General features: G+C 39.1%; 1 protein-coding gene across 1 annotated transcript in view; it reads left to right on the top strand.

Moving 5' to 3' along the window:
• The window catches only part of SLIT3 (slit guidance ligand 3), a gene marked incomplete at both ends in the record, with an annotated part of 518,009 nt that overhangs the window by 339,633 nt on the left and 158,454 nt on the right, over positions 1-19,922 (top strand). The window contains 2 exons of the mRNA XM_084295482.1: positions 12,173-12,244; positions 18,867-18,938. Of these exons, the coding sequence (XP_084151608.1) occupies positions 12,173-12,244; positions 18,867-18,938 (144 nt within the window). The remainder of the gene's footprint in view (positions 1-12,172; positions 12,245-18,866; positions 18,939-19,922) is intronic.

The following is a 19,922-nucleotide window of genomic DNA, read 5'->3' as shown; positions in this document are numbered from 1 at the left end:
GATTCTCTTGTGTTTTTCTGGGGGGGGGGGGGAAGCAGCATATGTTATAGAGAAGCAGGGGGGAATAAGCACAGACAAGTTTTGCACATATACCTTCATGAAAACAAGTCATTAAGTACCAGGAGGCATTTACTAAAAAGAAATACCAAAACATATGACTTCATGGTTTGCTTGTAAGTGAATGATATAATCATTTCACCGCATTATGTGTAATGGACAGGGAACGTGCAGAATGGACTTGACCTTGAAGGCAAGGGATGACCTAGAAACTGGGGAATTGTTTAAATCCAAAGCTACCAGCCACACCTCCGAGAATCACTGCCTTGTGGCTTGTGGGAGCTTGGAAGCACATTGTCGGAAAAACACTTGTCACAGCAGCAGGTTTGGGTCAGGGCAGTTTTGGCTCTTGCTGACTCAGGACATGGGGCTGGAGGGACCTGAGCTCTGGCCCTGTCTGCCAGCTCTCACCTGATAGTGTTTGGCTCGTTTTATGCGTGGGAAAGGACAGCTGTCCTGCACATTCAAATATGAGGGACTGGGAGCAAGGGCAGTGTCAGCCCTGTCTGTAGCACTTCAAACAGTAAGCTTGCTTCAACAAGTTGCCTACCAGGTTTGTTTGATGTCCTCCAGTACTGGAGAGTGATCAGTAACTCCCCACCTCACTACACTTTTCACTGTCCCTTCTTTAGTTTGACGTTTCCCTGTTGACTGTCCATCTCAAAACCAGTCTCCTTCAATTTGTATTTTAGGGTCAACATTTGCTGTGACCCAGGCTACATTTTAGGATATTAGTTCCAGACAGGTTCTGTCTGAGAATTTCATACACCTTAAAGCAGTTGTGCAGGGACTACTACTGCTACCTTTTTGTTTCTTAAAAGCTTGTTGTGCAACACCTTCCTGAGTGAAAGCCAATTACATGACCCTCCAAGTGGTGGCTCTCCAAAGAAGGAATTGATTTATTGATAGAGCCAAGGACTGACACTTGAGACAACAAAGACTAGCCGGGCCCAATAGGGAAACTGTTGGGTAGAGAAGACTGAACTCAAGGGACGAAACAGCAAAGCATATGATGAGAAAGGCCAGGAACAAAGGAACTTGAAACAGGTTGATGAAAGTGTTGAGACTGAGAAAGTGAGGAATGTGTGGGGATAAAGCCTGGGGTTGCTGGCAGTGAGTCTGGGACAAAAACGCTGCAGGGCTGGCTGTGGGGATGTGGCAGGAGGACTGGGATGCCAGGCAGCACAGACGGGGCCAGGGCAGGGCAACACAGTGAGGATGGAGCCAAGCAGTCTCACCAGAAACCACGCAACTTCAGAGCCCTCCTGACATGTCAGCATACACTTCTGAGACCCAACACCAATTTACCTATTTGTCCCTGTGCACTGGTAACCATCCACACAGAGCTTAACTATTAGAGTGCACAGGCACTGACTATTTTACCTGCTGTTATTTCTTCCAGTCAGGCATTAATTCCGAGGTCTGGGTGTTGCACTTCTGTTGTGTCTGAGTTTCCTTGTGATGGAATTGGTTATGTCAACTTTTGGTTTTGAATCCACTAAATAGGTAAAAATATTAAAATACTAAAGAATTCAAATTGAATCAGAAAAAAAAAATAAAAAAGGCAAGTTAATGTTGTTGTTGCCGTCTTCTTGCAGTGCTTTCATATCTGTTTGTTGTGGTATGCACTTTAACTGCAGCATAGTCTCATGTTTCTGTTGCAAGCTTGGACTCATTTCTTACTGTCTAGGAATGGATCAGTGTGCTGTGCAGTGAGGGAGCCTGCATACATAGGATTTGTGTTGCAGAAACGGGAAAATTTGAAAATAGGGACATTGAGGAAGATGAACTCATGAATGTTCTTCAGAAAACTGGCTTGTTTTTACCACTGGTTTTATTAAATGATTCTGAGCAAGTGACTTGTGCAAACTTGTCATGGGTGGTCACTAATGATGTGATTCTACTTTTCTGGCTGACTCAGCTGAGATATTCAGAAGCAGTTTTGAGGACTCAAAGGTGCAGTAAAAGTCAATAGGAACTGTGCTTTGAACATACAGTGCTGTGAGACACTGAGTACATTTGAAAAGACAAGTCCCAATCACCTGCAGACTTGAGTCTGCAAAATCCTGAATCTAAAATACACATGTATATCTTTAGATATTCAAACTCTTCTTAGATTTCAAACCAGTTACGTGTATTTTCCATATTGAGCTTGCTGTATCACTCTTGCTTAACCTTCACAATGCTCTCTTGTCTGGTACAATTAAGAAAAATATAATTGCATAAACCAAAAGTAATGCTGGATGGGATGTATCTAAATTAAAAATGAGGACATTTTGTTTAAATGTTGGTGTAATTGTTCCAGACAGAGTAAAGAGACTGACAGTCCCTCAAGGAGAAGTGCTGCTTAGGCCCCCATATCTGGTGAGGTTATAACCACAGCTTCCAGTCCAGCTTCTGAGCAGAGAATAAAATAGGATGGTAGCCCTTGTACCAGCATCTAGCTTTGGCTTAAGGTCAGTTTTAAGGCACTTCTCAGTGTTGGTTTCATTTATCATTCTCACTATTGATAGATGAATTGATGAGTAAGATTTTTGTAGGTATGGGTAGTGCTTGATTTTGCTGCCTGATTTCTACTCTTAGGAAGAATGATAGAATTTGAGCTCTAAGGAAAAATCTAACACATTTAGCTGTTATTTGCATAGTTCTGTCAAAATGAAAATGAACCTACTTTTCTGTGCAAGAATTGCTTTGAAATGTGATGTAGTACTTGTTCCACCTTTAATTAACACTTTTCTGACAAATTTATTATTTAGAGAATTTCTGCCATGAGAGTACCACAGTGTTGGGCAGTGCTGGTGCATGGGCAGACAGACCTGTAGATAAACAAGTTGGATGGTTTTGTTACTTCAGTGATTGTGCTGGGAAGAAATTACCCTCTCTGTTCTTCAGTACCCGTATGGTTATTTATTACAGTAGAGCTGGGACTTAGTCATGAATCTTCATGAAACGTTTGTGATTGTGAGGAAGGTGATACACAAAATTCTCTTTGGATGGTCTTTTAAGAGTAAATTACTGGTATATTCAAAACCAATTTTCCACCAATTAAAGTTGGAAAAGCTATAAAAAGATTGATTGAAGATATTCTATTTATTTATTATAATAAAAGTAACGTTGTATAAATTATAAATTAACTGCAGCATAACAATGTCATGTGAATTAACTATTCCTTTTCAAGTTCTCAGCTTCAGAAAGATGAGACTTTTTTTATTTTCTCAAGAATATAGGTGTATGGAGACTATAAATTTGGGGGTAGAGGAAAGACAGTACTGCATTTAAAATTATTCCTCCTTCTAAATGAAAATTACAATAATTTTCCCAGGCTTCCAGTAAATACTGCAGCTGAAGCCAGCACAGTATTTCTGAACACTGTAATAAATGTTCCATAATTGCCTCTGGTGGCAAGTTCTCTGGCTAGGGAATCAGGTTGGCTCCTGTAGTTGAATCATATAATATGATTTTAATTCACTGCTGTAAATTGGCTCTGGACAGCTTCACATGTCAAATTTGACTACTATTTTCTGAATCTCACTAGGCAAACTGTGTCAGTGGCTCCTTATTTTCAATATCAAAATGAGGTTTCTACTGACAGGACAAGAATACATTGAAGATCTTCTATTCAGTGAGGGCAAGACACAAAAATAATGATGGAATAATAAAGAAAATATTTTAGATTGAGAGTCAGTAGAGAAAATATTTATGTGGAATGTCAAGAACAAAGGTGTATTGTTTGCTGAGACAGATTGAGGAAGCTCTTTTTCAGAGTTACAGAAACAAGCAGTAACTGCAGGGAGTTTCTGCCGTAAGACTAAGTTAGGATTTACTTCTAATGTTTGCTTTTATTTGTAAAAGTAAGTGTAACTAATGTCATCTATAGGCATAATAAGGTGGTTTTGGCTTAATAAATACAGTTTTTGTACACTGATAATAATGGATATTATTGGATATTAATGGCTATTATCTTTTGGCTGACTCATTTTTTATCTTGTTCTCCCTTCTTACTATTGTGAGATAGATTTCTAAAGGAAAAAATAAAAAAGTTTTGTGCAGGTGAAATTTATGCAGGCATGCCCTGTAGGAGTTAGTATTCTTACAAGGCTTGTAGGTTTGGGTGTGTTGATATTTTTGTTGATTTTTTTTTTCTTCAGAGAAGAAAAAAAATTCTTCAGATTTTTTTTTTCTTCAGCAGGAAGACGTGGTTAGCCTTGTTAATAAAAACGTATGGGGCCCCAGTGAGGGTCATAAATAGTTACACCACGTAATCAAATTTGTTAACTGAGTATCACCCAACAAAGAGTAAGAGATTTACATCAACAAAAAGCCCTAAGTCTTTTTTATCTAATACAAATGTCACTCAAAACCTTCTGTTTTGCCAAGCAAAGTGGGGAAATTGAACTGCATAATGAGCACATACATCCTGACATCTGATTATGAAAGTGTGGAAGAAATCACAGAAAACAAAATAGAGAGCATAAAATCACTTTGAAATATAATGTACGAATCCAACTTTTACTGTAAAAAGTGCTAATCATTCTTAGGTTTACATGTGTTCTCCTGTTTGTTTTGTTAAAAAATATTGGGTAAAGAACAAAGGGTATGAGTAATGTTTATTTGCAAATGTTAGAATCTGGTTTGTTGACAAAATATTGTGGGTGACAGCCTTTCAACTGCCATGATTTGCAAATGTGTAGTAAAATCAGATGTTACTGAGTGTATGGAGCTTTCCACAAGATATTAGATTATGGATTAAATTATGGCTTTTTTTTTTTTTTTTTCTCCTTTCCATCAGTTTATTTTTTCCTCTACACCTTAAGTGTAAAAATATAATTTTAAGTTACAACTTGACAAATATAATAGAAGCCAATTTGAAGGAATCTTCAGATTCCTGAACTAGTTATACCATTGTTAGAAAATTTAGAAAAATGATCTGTGCTGGAAATATCTTAAGGTAATTGGAAGTTGATAGAGGATAGGCTGGATCAACCTACAAAATTAATGTTGATACAGCAACATGACTGGTTTAAGAATTTAGTCTTTCTGGGACCTAATGGAACAAAAGCACTTTCAGTAAAGCAACCATTATGAGTCTGGTGCATTAAAAAACATTACAACTTGTTTACATTTATGACATGTATCTGTAGGCCAGGGATTGATTGCTAGTAGGCACTGGAGAAACCAGGTGTGTCCCAAGTATGAGCTTGAAGCTTCAGATTTAAAATCAAAACAAGCAACAACAACAACAAACACAGCAAACATGTTCAGCAGAGATCTGAGGCTCAGAGCAGATGCTGCATTGTTGAAAAAAGAAGCGACTGCCAGAACCTCATCCTCTGTGTAATACTCCCTGGAGCTATCTGAACAGTCAGTCACCAGGTGTCACAAAAATCAAGAAGTGGGACCCATGTTTCTGGTGTGTTTCCTATGTCAAAACATCTTGGAAACACAAATCTGAATGAACACTTGCATGGTGGTTGAATGAAGTATGTGACTAGGCTGTGTTTCAGTAGTAGGAAAGTTGTAGTTGTAACTACAACTTTATACTTACAAGTTGAAAATTGTAGTTGGAAATTGCCAAATCTCTCCAGGATAGGGACTCTTTCTTTCCCAGCTTTCTACTCACAGCCATGTGCCTGTAGGCAGATGCCATAGAGGCAGACATCTTCCTGCAAACTCTAATCCCAAATCCATGGGAGCCAGTGAAGTCTACTGAGAAGGGAAATTCTGTCCTCCTAATCCCAGTTCAGATCCTCCTGATGTACAGGGGTGATACTAAACATCAGATGAGGGAAGCAGCAAAAGAAGAGTGAGAAGGCATTATTTGGTATTCTACCCCAAAAAAGAGCTTCTGTTGTACTTTTAACATCCTCACTGATCTTACCCCCATGGGTGGTGGCTCGCAGGGGAGGAACACTCACTTGAAGGCTCTGCAAAGAGGTCACACAGATGTGGTGTTGCAGTGAGAGGGAGCTCGGGTACTGGTAGAATGCTGAGTGGATGCCTGCGCCCTAACTCCAGGGATGAAGCAGGGAAAAGAAGTCAGTGAGACTAGAGGGAGAAGGTAACAATGAAATGTGATGAGAAGGGACAAAAATTCTACCTGGGAATGTGGAGTATCACAGTGGTAGGTGGAGGGGCCCTGAGATTTGGTAATATATTACTGCATTCTGTAGTTATATGGCTATGGACATCAGTGTTATGTCAAAAACTGTTTTGCAGAATAACAGACCACAGATTTATCTGATGTCATCCTGTTTGTCTGTACAGTGCTTGGCAAAAAACTAAAATACAGCAGAGTTGGTGGATTTGTAGTGTGTCTGACACTATAAATCCAGCATTTGTTAGTGTGACCAACTGCTCGACTAGTGACTGGTGTCAGCTTAAACTAAACTACTAAAAGCTGTAGTAGGAGAGAAAATCCAATATGACCAGCACCACTTTTAAATGGACACCATGGTATCAGGGAACACATCAAAACATCTGGTTTCACTCTGAAAGACATCTTTTGGTGAGCGTTATCAATGTAACTTCCTAGATAGATTTATTTTGAGAAGTCACTTCATTCTTAATAGGATTTTGTCCTTTGCAGATCTGCCCTGAGTTAGGTGAATAGTTAAGAAGCAGTCCTTTTAAAACTACAGGATGAGCTTGACAGCTAGGCCCTGAAAATCAACCCCAAATATCAGAATGTGAAGGGAAACTCTAGTTGTCACCTTGTATTAATATAGGCAGACAGTTTACTGGCTCTCAGTTCTCCAGTTCCTAAGGCAGAGAGGCAGGCTCAGTGAGAGAAGGAGTTATAATACATATTATTAATTTTATTTGGAAGTCATTCAGGCACTATGATGAAAGGTAGCAGTGTAAAAGTCTTGGAGAACCACATGTGTTTAGGGTTTTTATAGTGGTGGTAGAGTCTTTGGCTAGGGTACAGACTAAAGGTTTTAACTGTCTGTTAGTTAAAACGAGCAGTAAGTGTTGAGATATTTAAAATGCTGAATGTCCTTTCCTCCCAAAGCACTATGTCTTCTACCTGTCAGAGAGCTGAGGGGTGAGACAGAGTCACAAAAAAAGCTGTTTCTTGGTAGTGTAGGTCCATAAACACTTTGTAAAGCAATGGGTCTACAGGTCTTCTGCCTCCTGCTTTGCAGGAAGTGCCCTGCACAGTGCTGCAGTGTAAAGGGCAGTGTGACTTCTGCATTCTTCATTGCAGGATAAGCCACAGGTGCTGACAGTGCCACTGCAGTACAGGATTCCTTCCTACCCAGCGAGGCTCTCTCCTGTGCAGTGCTGCCTTTGGGTAAATACCACAGTGCAGCTACCTGAACCTGCTGTGGATGGAGAGGCAAGAAAAGATTCAGGGCAGAATTTGGCTCTAGCCCCAAGACAACCAGATTTAAGAGTGATCTTTTTCTCTTAAATACTGAAAATACATTTGTGAAATTTTCGTCATTAGAGTGCAAAATGTATGATAAGATATGTAAGTCAAAAATATGAGATAAATGGAAAGTAACAGTCCAAGCAGCTTCTATAATCCAGTTGTTCTCCCTCCCTGGCAAGGACAAACAGGCTCTCTTCTGATTGTTGCATGCTCGAGAAGTTTCATCCTTTCTAAAGGAAGCCTGTCCTTGGGCTGTGATGTACATGTGGGTTACTTCCCCCCAGTGGTCCTTTACTGGCTCCCTGAAAATCCCTGCTTATAGGCAGGAGCAAAGCAAGTGTCCCATCCTTCCCAGAGGTTGCGTGCATCCTGCCAGAAGTGTGTGCTACAGGTTACTGCTGCACTAACCTGACCTTAGGCTTTCTCTCTCCTGGCGACTGCTTTCAGTTATTGGCTGCCCGAGTGATGCCGGCCTGAAGAGCCCCAGCACGGGGAGCGGAGCGACGTGATCCAGGGAGCAGTCTGGCTCATTCACTCATGCTCTGTCTCCCAGCAGGGAAGCTCATGACTGCCCAGTGCAGAGGAACTTCTCTGACACATCTCAGGCAAGAGCTCGGTGGCACTGTTAATAGAGCATGGACGTCTCATTTGTAGGCTCTATTCATGTGACAGCTAAGAATTATCAGTACTGATGCTTCACTCCCTCTCTCCTTTTCTCCAAGCTAGTGATTTGTCTATGTTATGGGTAGGCAAGCTTGACAAAACATTACACATTAGCAGCTGAGACGGTGTTTGAAATGGGAAAATTGCTAGCAAACTGCTCCATTAGAGACCCAAGTAACAAATTCTTTCTTTCCCTCATTGAAAGAGAGATAGTTAAGGCCCCAAATTAATACGGCTGTCTCCCCCACTCTGCAGGGGGAATCACTCTTCAAGACAAATGGCTCCGTCATCCCCCAGAGCGTGAGCCGGCTCTGCAAAGGCTGCCTAGGGAGAATTTTTTAACCTTTGTGTTTTGCCATCCTGGGTGTGAGCAGTACAGGCGCCAGATGAGGAGGTGATGAAAAGATTTGCACCTTAGTGAACTCTGAGATGGATTAGCATGGGAATTTGAGTGCTTATTCTTTGCTCTGGGATCATTTGTCATATTTAACTGCATAGTTCCCCCTCTCCCCCCCTTTTTTTCCGATGTGTTTACTTTTTGCTCTCATTGCTGCAAAGTTATTTAAAAAGAGTGGGAAGAAGGAATACTTTATCCTGTCTAGCATCATGTTATTACAAGAAAAATGTATCTGAATCCACTGGGTCCGCATACTTTCCAATCTCTGATAATATATTAGAGAGGAGAAAGGAAATTGTTCTTGTCCTTTGACGTTGTTGTCGAAGCCAATAAAATAAAGCATCGAGAGTCAGACAGCATTGCAGTATGTCAGAAGGGGGGAGATATGCTTCAATTCATTGAAACGATACAGCTGCCAGCAGGCAACATGGCACAGTGAAATGGGTAACTGGAAGGAGGAACAAAAGCCCAAGAGGTTTGAACATGGCCCATTTATTTTATCAGTTTTGTGAATTCTACTCTTGGAGTGTTTTAAATGAATCTTATTATGAAATACCAGAGGAAAATCAAGGAAAATTTTTATTGAGTTGTAAGAAATCTTTAATGTGGCAGACAGTAGTTCAAATGATCAAAGTTTACACTTTTAGGACTTTATCTCCTGTACAAAGCTCTCAAATGTGTTGTAAACCTAATTTATAGTATTACAAGTTATAGTATTTATAGTATTCCAGTGATGCACACAAAAAATCAGCTTGCTGCTTTGCACTAGCACAGGTTGTTTTTGTATGACAGCACTTCATAACATGTAGGTGTAGACAATGAAAAATGAAGTTTGCACAGCTCTTTTTGTAGGTAAACTAGATAGTTCTCTCTGAAATAAAATGTAGCTGTGAAATTTGGACTAGCCTTTCACTTTAAAAAAATGACAAGACTTGGTAAGAAGTCTGTTTTTACTTTATTTGAAAGATGGCACCTCTAGCAGCAATGTTACCCACTACAGCATGAATAACGTTGGTTTATAATTAAGTCTTCATCAACTTGAAATTGCCAACACCCCTTCAGGCAAAACCTAGTGTTTCCTAGAGGTTGTTAATCCTGTACTGGCCTTCACATGTCATTTATGAGCACAGACAGCTCCAAGTATTAATACAAAAAATGTGTTTTCTACTGTATTATTTGTGTAACTGCGTCGTGTTTTTCAGCTTATGTGTTTCAGTCTATACATGCATTTATGAAAAAATAAACTGAAGTCAGACTAGTGATTCATACTTTTAAAGTACCTGTTTATGTAATGCTGCACTTTATTTAAGGCTTCAAGGTCAGCTGCATTTTGTTCCCAGTGGGAATCCACCTGAGAACATGCCCTGATGACAGAAGCTCTGTCCAACTTCTTGTTGCCCTTGCGGTAGCAGCTGCAAAATGTAGTGCCCTAAAATCATGTATTATGTGGAGTCTTTAGTTCTTCTTTTATGAAGAACTTCATACAAAAAAAAAAAAAAAAATAAGGCGATAAGGTGAAAATCTAGCAGCAGAAGACAAGAGTATGTCTATTTGTATACAGGCCATCTGCTGCAAATGGTATAGGAAAGGATGAAGAAGTCATCCAGGGAGCTCTGTGAAACAGCACTTCTTCAGTATTCCTCTCCACTATTTCTAGAAATCTCCTTTATTGCTTGGGCTGTGACTATTCCGATTTTGACTTTTTTGCCCATCATGGGGTTATTTCTGGGTGTATTTCTACTTCTGAGTGACTGAAATTTCCTTGGAATTTTGAGCAGTGATAAAATGGAGCCATGTTTCCCTCTGCCACTGTACTTTGTCACTGCAAGGACTGCTCTGCGCCTGTATGCAGTGTGTGAACCCCCAGTTTCCATCCATGAGGCAAGGAATCTGACGAGCTGGGCCCTCTTTTGTTCCTAGAAGTGTCTACATAGAAAGACTTGGGAGGAGTTAAACACCAAACTGGCAGGCTGACAAAAAGCCTTTATGGGAAGAGTATGTGTACTGCTAATTCTGGTGACAAACACCCAATAATAGTAGTGTGCTGAAGCTTTCAGCAATTTGCATTTCACTGTGGACTTGCCAGGAATGATGCATGTTATATTTAGACCAACTGGTAGGGAAGTCTCAGAAACTAATTCGAATCGCAAAACAAGGAATAGAATTAACCCTGCTCACAACCTTTGCGGTAGAGTACTACAGAAATAAAAAGAAAAAGAAAAAAGGCTGTGCAAATTGACTGTATGAGTATCACTATATTCATGATTTAAGTAGCTTCTTGGAGTATAACTGAGCTGGTAAAGTATCTTATTTTCAAGGGGACTTTTCTTTTGCCTATTGAAAGCACAGATCAACTGAAGGATACGCTGTGCAGTAGAGGGCTGATGGGCTGTGCACATTTTCCCTGCATTCTTCCGAAGTCCTTTAAAAACCATGATTTACTTCTTTCTGCATCTCATTTTATCTCCATTCCTGTTTTTTAACATTTTTCTCTCCTCTGCACTGCTGCAGCAGCTCTAAATGCGTAGAGTGATTCATTCCTTCCTTCCAGTCTGTTTTTGCATTTCAATTCTAAACCATTTCCAACCACAGATTTTTGTTATTGTAACTGTTTGTTTGTATCACATTTCTGGAAAAGAAAAATACACAACTTTTAGTAAAAGCTACGTAAGATCAAATTTTCCTTTCAATTCCAAGTGTGATTGTAGAATTTTAGCTGCCATGGACATTAGAATTTGTTGTAGGGGGGTCCAGTTTTACATTTCTAATTGAGATGAATATTTAGGGTTCATTTGAGGAGAAGACAGTCTTTTGAGCAGGTATTTGGGGATCTCGCTGTCAAAGGCTTGAAAATGTTTTTGTGAAGGCACAGAAATGAATCTCAGTGGTTACTGGATGTGGTATCTTAAAGCTGCTTACATTTTGTTACCGATATCAGTATTTATGCTACTCTGTAAAGAATATTTCTTTCAAATCATATCTCAGAAATGAGAATAGTAGCATTTTCATTTAGGCTGGGCTATATTTTAGAACACTTCCAGTATTTGTTAGTTAAAATCAGAAGACACGGTCCTTTTTCCTCTGTCCCTCTCAAAATTAAAAATCTGCATTTATACCGCTGTGCATTCCACATTGTTTTGCAGAAGTATTATTAATGCAAGTGGTGGATACAGGGAAGGAATTTCAGCATGTTCCCACAGATTGTTGCTCCTGAGTCACTCTGGTAGTATTATTAATCTGCTCATTAAGCTGTCACAAATAGCATAGCTTGCAGTTTGGATAGCTGCCTACTATTTGCAGTAGCTGGTCAGGGGAAGCTTCTGTATTTTCTACCTTAATTTTGACTAAGTAGTAATACAATACACCTAAGTTTGTTTGTTTGTTTGTTTGTTTTTTTAATTTCATGAACTTTAAAGATGCAATTTCTATAGCTTGTGGCTTTTTTATGTACAGGTTTAATGTAATCAATGAGATGAATTTCTTTTCTAAGGAAAGTTATTTCCTCAGTATTTTTCCTATTTAGTGCCTTTCAAAAGAAAAATCTCTTTCACATATGAACCTCTATAAATAGCTTTATACTTGTACAAAAAGAAAAAAAAAAGTTGTAATTTTTAATGTAATTCCTGTCCTACATTTGTGCATTTAACATGTATATGACCTTTTTGTTTGTTTGTTTTCAGACGTTTGGAACAAAACCTCATCAAAATCATCCCCCCTGGAGCTTTTACCCAGTACAAGAAACTAAAGAGAATGTAAGTCTTACTGATAAGGCCAACATACAAGAGCAATCTTGAATCTTCTAGCTTCAAGTTCAGCATTTAGAAACATATTGGCAATTTCTATGTTGAAATCACTGGGGATTGCACAAATAATCTCTTCAAAGTGTAAGCAACAATGGAATTTGGTTCAGGATGCCTACCAGTGCATGAAATCCTTTATAATGGTTAAATTCACTTTCTGTTATAAATTATGTGAGCTAATTAGCTGTTAGTCTGTTCAGAGAAATCTGTTTCCTCAGAAAAGATTTTAAGTTCTTTATTTTTCTCTCATTCATTCTGGTTTCTGTTCAGAACACTCCATTTAGCTGACCCAAGTTTTAGCAGGAGTACGTGTTCTTGCAGAGTGGTTAGGACTTTTGTAGTGCATTCAATTGCTTGATTGTTTACAAGAAAACAGTGAAGCTTGCTGGAGCTCGTTTTTTTCATTTCTTAATTACCAGTAGATATACAGACAGTTCTTCCCTTATTAGTTCTTGTGTTGTCTGATTGGATTTAAAAAAAAAAAAAAAAAAAAGTTAATCTTGATTTGTAGCAGCACTCTCATGCAGATAACCTGGGTATTCTCTTTGGTCTTGCTTTTTGTTTTTAAGTGATATATAAGAAGCATTGTGACAGTAGAACTATAACATGAGAGATATTGTGACAGCAGAACTATAATACAGACAATGGTAAAACAAGTTACTCCTGCTTCACCGTCCTATCAAGATTTTGATGGGTACCACTGGACCATTAACTTCCAGAAGTCATTCAGACAGTGTACTCAGTGCTGAGGCTGAAAAAAAAAAAAAAAAAAAAAAAAAAAAAAAAAAAAAAAGGTTCCTTTTACAGTTGTTGTTTTCCAATGTGTACAATACTTACTGGAATTAAGAAACTGTCAACTCATTTGACAAAAGGCTACTGAATCATCAGATAGGTAATGCTTTTGGAAACTGAAATGAGCCTGCGCTGTAACATTGTATTTGAGAGTGAAATTACTGTGTTTGCCAGTCCAGAGTTATCAAATTCCTAAAGCTGAAGAGCTGTAAAAATGGATCTTAATATTTAACTGGTCAAATCATCAATCTTAGAGTCTCTGTTCTTCTGTCTTACTTTCAATATAGCTGTATGTATTTTTAAAGAAGTACTGTATTAGATAGCAAGATAGTAATTTCATTGAAAAATGATGGATCCCTTTTCAGTGACCTAACTTGTAATTTTTCCATAATTACAGTCACTATTTGAGTTCTTTCTGAGGTATAACTAATTTTAGATTTCAGCAATGTTTTACTGTTGTTTCATTTTTCATGATTTGTGGACTCTAGCTTTATGGGACTTGACAAAAAAAAAAAAAAAAGTTTAATTTGACTTGCTTCTCCAAACCAGTGTGCCAGTTATGTGAAATGATTAATATTGGAATATAAGAGTAGGATTCTGTTAGCAAGTTGTGTTAACAGCTTTCCAAATTATTATTGGCATAATCAATGAGATCTGAACTCATAGTTAAATAAGAAGTTATCATTCCAGATGATCTCTATCAACGCTTAATTAACATAGCAGTGTTTTCCGGAAGAACTTGGGATAGATAGTTAGGCTGCAGAATGTCCCATAACAGACATGGTGTTTTGCCACTTGGTTATTGACCTGTCTCCTTGTTGAACTTTTATTGCTGCTGGACACAGGCTCTAAACCAGGCATTACATAGAATCATAGAATCATAGAATATCCTGAGTTGGAAGGGACCCTTAAGGATCATCAAGTCCAACTCTTGACACCGCACAGGTCTACCCAAAAGTTCAGACCATGTGACTAAGTGCACAGTCCAATCTCTTCTTAAATTCAGCCAGGCTCGGTGCAGTGACCACTTCCCTGGGGAGCCTGTTCCAGTGTGCAACCACCCTCTCTGTGAAGAACCCCCTCCTGACGTCCAGCCTAAATTTCCCCTGCCTCAGCTTAACCCCGTTCCCGCGGGTCCTGTCACTAGTGTTAATGGAGAAAAGGTCTCCTGCCTCTCGACACCCCCTTACGAGGAAGTTGTAGACTGTGATGAGGTCTCCCCTCAGCCTCCTCTTCTCCAGGCTGAACAGGCCCAGTGACCTCAGCCGTTCCTCGTACGTCTTCCCCTCCAGGCCTTTCACCATCTTCGTAGCCCTCCTCTGGACACTTTCCAACAGTTTCATGTCCTTTTTATACTGTGGTGCACAGAACTGCACACAGTACTCGAGGTGAGGCCGCACCAGCGCAGAGTAGAGCGGGACAATCACCTCCCTTGAGCTACTAGCGATGCCGTGCTTGATGCACCCCAGGACACGGTTGGCCCTCCTGGCTGCCAGGGCACACTGCTGGCTCATATTCAACTTGCTGTCTACCACGACCCCCAGATCCCTCTCTTCCAGGCTGCTCTCCAGCGTCTCATCGTCCAGTCTGTACATGCAGCCAGGGTTTCCCCGTCCCAGGTGCAGGACCCGGCACTTGCTCTTATTGAACTTCATGCGGTTGGTGATCGCCCAGCTCTCCAACCTGTCCAGATCCCTCTGTAAGGCCTTTACGCCCTCATTTGAGTCCACAACTCCTCCAAGTTTGGTGTCATCAGCAAACTTGCTCAAAATACCCTCTATTCCTACATCCAGAAACTACATTGTACATGAAGTTTAATTAAATACGGTTGATCAGTGATTCGAAGAGATAACGGACATTATCTTTTCTGTGTGCAAGAATCCCAGCATTATTAACACAAGACCATCCTTTGGTCAAGAAATTACCCCTTAAAAGAAAAGAATTATTCATTCTTTCCCATTTAGGTAATAGCAAGACATGCTTGGTATCACTGAAGTCTTTATGCTTTCTTAATTTCTTTCACGGTAATTTCAATGAGTGGTGTAATAGCAAGAAGTTTATTGATTTTGTTTGTACCCAGAGTGCAAATGAATAACTTTGTTTTTCTTCTTATTATAGATAATATTTTGATAGAACTCAGAGGGTAATATTAACACAACATTGTGAATCATATTATTGTGTTCTACTCCTTCTTGTGAGTACATATGGTAGAATGGTAGGGATACAGACTGCTCACTTGCAGCAGTCTCAGTATTTTGATTATTCACTGAGTATTTCCTGCAAGATGATGCCATTTCTTTTTCTTAAATAATTAGATAACTGGCACTGGTTTATAGGTAAGAGCCACTTGTCCAGTATAATCTTCACATGACTTAATAAATCGAGATGGTTGTAGATGTGTGTATATTAATTTAACTTTATATTTGCAGCTAGCTATAGTTATTTAGAATGTCTCTTTAGGAACTTCCAGGGTGAAGAGTTGAAATCTTTTGTGTGTCGTGGACTTCTCATAATTTCTCACATCTTCTCACACAATAAATTTAATGAAGCTAAATGTACCAGTCTCAGAATGCAGATGTGGCACCTGTAGGATTCAAACACACAGTTGAATTGCATAATCCAGAATGATGGTTCCCCTGATTTGAAGGGAACGTTACAACTCCTGCTCTCTGCTCAATAACCCAGGGCCTCTAGTAGAGGTTTTGTGGGCTTGATTGAGGTGCATCCCAACCTAGCCCAGACATGCCTTCTAAAATATATTTGCATATCACCTGTTGTGCTTGTACTGTAGTTCAGTAACTTCTAACCTAACAGTACCAAAGTTTATGTCATTCCCTCACATTTTGTCTTTGCTTTTCTGAGGCTTTAAACAAACGAGTTTGTAGCACAAGACTAACACACATTGAAAGCTGTGGCTGTACCTCTCTAACTCTAGTGCTTGTAATGACATTTTGTGTTGTCACATTCATTTTACTATATCTTAGCCAAAAACACACTGAGATTTCAGTCTTCTCAGTAGCTCTGTGGTGTTGATACTTCTGTTAAGCAGCTTTTAAAAGCTAAAACATTACATGACGTGGATTTTTACTGAGTACTCTTGTCAAATAAGAATAGTCCACTTTAAAATATTAAAGATTGTCAACTAATGTGTTTCTAATAATGCTAGTCAACAAAGAGGTTGTTCATCCAGTGTTATTAATAGTTTTGCATTTGGCTGCATCTAAAAATAAATGTTTTGTTTCAAAACCTTTTAAAGTAAAGACATTTAAGCCAATGTATTTTGCCATACAGTCATATGTTATACAGTGACTCATAGGGTATCCTTCCTTCCTTGCTGCAAAGTTAAAAAACAGTTTATATCCCTAACTGGTAACAGAGCACAGCCATGCTCCAAGGTGTGTTAAACAACCTTTTGAAAGAAGATCATCTTCACTGCACTGTCAGAGTGGCAGGGAGACGAGTGTGATGTGACTAATGTATTCCCTGCCTGGGTGGAATCCTGATAAGTTCATTACATTTCCAGCTAAAGAGCCACAATTCCTCTGAGTGATTCAGTAATACCGTAAACTATGGAAATGAGCCCTGTAAGGCTTAAATTGACTTAGTTGTGCAGGTTAGAAGAACCCTTATCTCTTTGTCTTGATGTAAATCAAGCACAGACTAGGAAGATCTTACCGGCCAGCAGCGGACTAAAGGAAGGGAACAAAAGTACGACATAATTGAATCGCTTTGCCTTAGTCAAGTCAGAAGGAGATGGAGCTTCCTTTTCCAACAGCAGTGGAGCTTGGGCTCTAATGGAAAGGAAATAATGTGCCTAATTATCGTCTAATGCTCATTGTAGTGCATCTGCATGAAGTAGGTAAGAGTCATCACACAGCATGGCATTTATGCATGTTCAGACACCATTAGTTATACACTCATTAGCATCCAGGCACAGGAGAGAAAAAGGATGGAAATGTTGAAATGTAGCAAATCAATAAAATAGTGCTGAAATACTTGTTTCCAAAAACTAGATGACCCCTTTCAGATCGTCATTGGTCAGCAAGCTCATGATTTCATTTCTTTGTGATAAGTTTTACTATTCCCTAATACACAGATAGCACAAATTCCCTCCAGACTTCTGCTTACATATGAATTACTAGACCAAAACCATCAAATGCTAGCAGACAGTCTAAACAGATTTAACAAAAGGTATAAAAATACACATACCTATTTTCACTGCCACAGACTTGGCTGCTGTGAGCTGAGCTGAAGAACAAGCAACCTTCACCAAATGTTCTCCTTGTAGGCAGGATGCTCAGACAGAAAACACCAGTAAGTTGCAGAACAGTTGTTTCATGAGCCTTAAAAAAGAACCAAAGAAAATCCCCCTTTATGCAGCTAGATTTGAAAACAGAGGAATTAAATGATTTTTTTTTTCCAGCAGAATTTATGCCTCAAAACATGTGTAAAGTCTACTGACTTTCTGATTACCAAGTTCTTTGAGGAATGTTTATTTAGTGTCAATCTGGGATTGTCAGCATTTAACCCAGCAGACAAAAAAAAAAAAAAAAAAAAAAAAAAAGATGTATAGTATGAAATATTGCATTACTACAGCCACAGCCATCAATGAAAAGATTTGATACTACTGATACCAACTGTCAGTGAATGCAGCCAGGTGGCTGAAAGTTATGCCCCTAGCTAAGCACCTAGCTGTACTGATTGACAGACCGATTGGTTTGCAGTGACAGTCGTGATAAGGCACCCAATTCTGAACGGTGTCCCAAGCATAGTAAATTTGGTTCCATATATAAAAAAAATAAAAAAGTGCAGTCTGTATTTGATCTCTATATACATGGTTGGTTGTGATTAAAATTGAAAGTTGTTTTGATTTGTTTTGTTTTTTCAAACCAGGAACTCACTTTCCCTAGCAAATTACAGCATTGTATAACTGAATTCCACTTCCATCATAGCTAGAATATTGGTGGAGTCTCACTGGGGCTCCCAGCAGCAGGCAGCAACATGTTGACTGCCCCCCACAATGCCACTGGCTTCAGAGGTTCATGGGTCCTTTCAAATGCTCTAGTGTTTTTCTTTGCATCTGAAAATCTGGACAGCACTGCCATTGCTGCGTCAGTCCTCTTCTCTCCTACTGCACCAGATCATGGTCATGGCAGATTTTTGTACTGCTTGTTTTCTCCAGGCCATTACAACCCAAACATCACTGGTACAGGGCTGAGCTCTGTGACACGGGCACCTGCCTCTGTGTCTGTGCCTCTCCTCATCTTATCTATGATTTCACTTAAAATCAAAATACAGTCATCTATGTTTTTAAGTTAGACTTTCATCCCCACATTTAAACGTTCAAACATTCTTTGAACTTTGGTACAGCCTGCCCCTCATGCCTGAGGGAGAGCTTGCAAAGAGTCGCAATGTTATTAATAGTTCTTAAGATGGTTTTACCAATAGGTTTTATTCATTGGGCTACCTCACTGTTGTTGTTCAAAGTTTTTCATAAAACTTTTATTTGTTTGACTGTCCATAACATTATCAACAGGAGAGCTGCAACATGTTGAGGCTTCAGCCTGTCATACTGACTGATGTTTTCTGATTGTTCCTGGAACTTGCATATCTGTGTTCTTACGTGGTTTGTAATTTCTCTGAGGTAGTATAGTCTTTTAGTTCCATTTTTGTACCAAGTATATTCTTCCAAAACACCACAGTTATAAAAGTATTCAAGCAAAACTATTTTCATCAAATTTGAATTTACAAATATTCTTTTAATCCCCTCTTCTCTTTACAGAGACATCAGCAAGAATCAAATATCTGACATTGCACCTGATGCATTCAAAGGCTTGAAATCTCTCATTTCATTGTAAGTAGAAAATAGAGCTGAATGAGTATTTGGGGAGAGCTTGCATGTAAGAGAAATAAAAACGATAATGTGCTGTCTGGGAGAACTTATGTTTCTGTGAGCAAATGCCAACTTGCATGAAGAATCTAATCTTTTGAAAATGAAAAACTGGTCATGAAGGCTAGGAGAAGGAACTGTTTGCACATCTCTATGATTTTTTTTTAATAGTTGAACACCCCCAAGGTGCATTAATTCATCTACTGTACTTGTGTACCTGCAGGCTAATCCATGCCCCCCCAACTCGTCATGGCACAGAAAAAAGCGTATCACAGCTCAAATGTGTTTGATGATATTAATCAGGGTACAGAACCAAGATTGCACTTTTGTGTTTTTTCTGTTACAGTTTTTTTCAAACTAGCTAGGGAAAAACCTGAGCTCTTAAGAAAAAAGGTTATATTTCTTAGCTGTAATTACTACTTTATTAAGCTGAAAAGGGACTAAAATATTACTTCATACAGAAGCTAAAATGAAGGTAGGATCTCTTGACAACCACTCGTTTCTCTTTATAGAGCACAGAAACTGTTTGTAATACCAAGCTGAATTCAAATGCAGTGATATTTCAACCTAGCTATTCACAGCACTATTAAAACAGTGAAGCTTTTAGTTGGTGAAACAGAGCAATACAAGGTCAGAAGCTGCATATGGAGAACGAACAAGAACAGAGTGTTGGAAAAGAGGCCTAGGTGGAGACAAGAGGGTAAACTCAATTGTGCTGATATTTAACTCCATTAATTTTAAAGACAGTTTTAAAACGTTTGGCTCATTCATATAACAGACCATCATTTTTAAGGCTGTAGTTTATTTCTAAAAGCTACCGTAGTGTTATTCTCTGAATGCTGGGTAGTTCTGACAACCTATATAACTTGTTGTCTAGATCTACTATTAGAAGGCTGCTTGGTATTAAACTTGTATTGCAGGAAACTTTGAGGCAGGATGCAGAAGGAT

Source organism: Netta rufina (assembly GCF_964035555.1).
Source record: "Netta rufina genome assembly, chromosome: 14".
Taxonomy (NCBI): Eukaryota; Metazoa; Chordata; class Aves; order Anseriformes; family Anatidae; genus Netta; species Netta rufina.
Note: the sequence above shows the minus strand (reverse complement) of the source record. Positions and strands in the feature narration are given on the sequence as shown.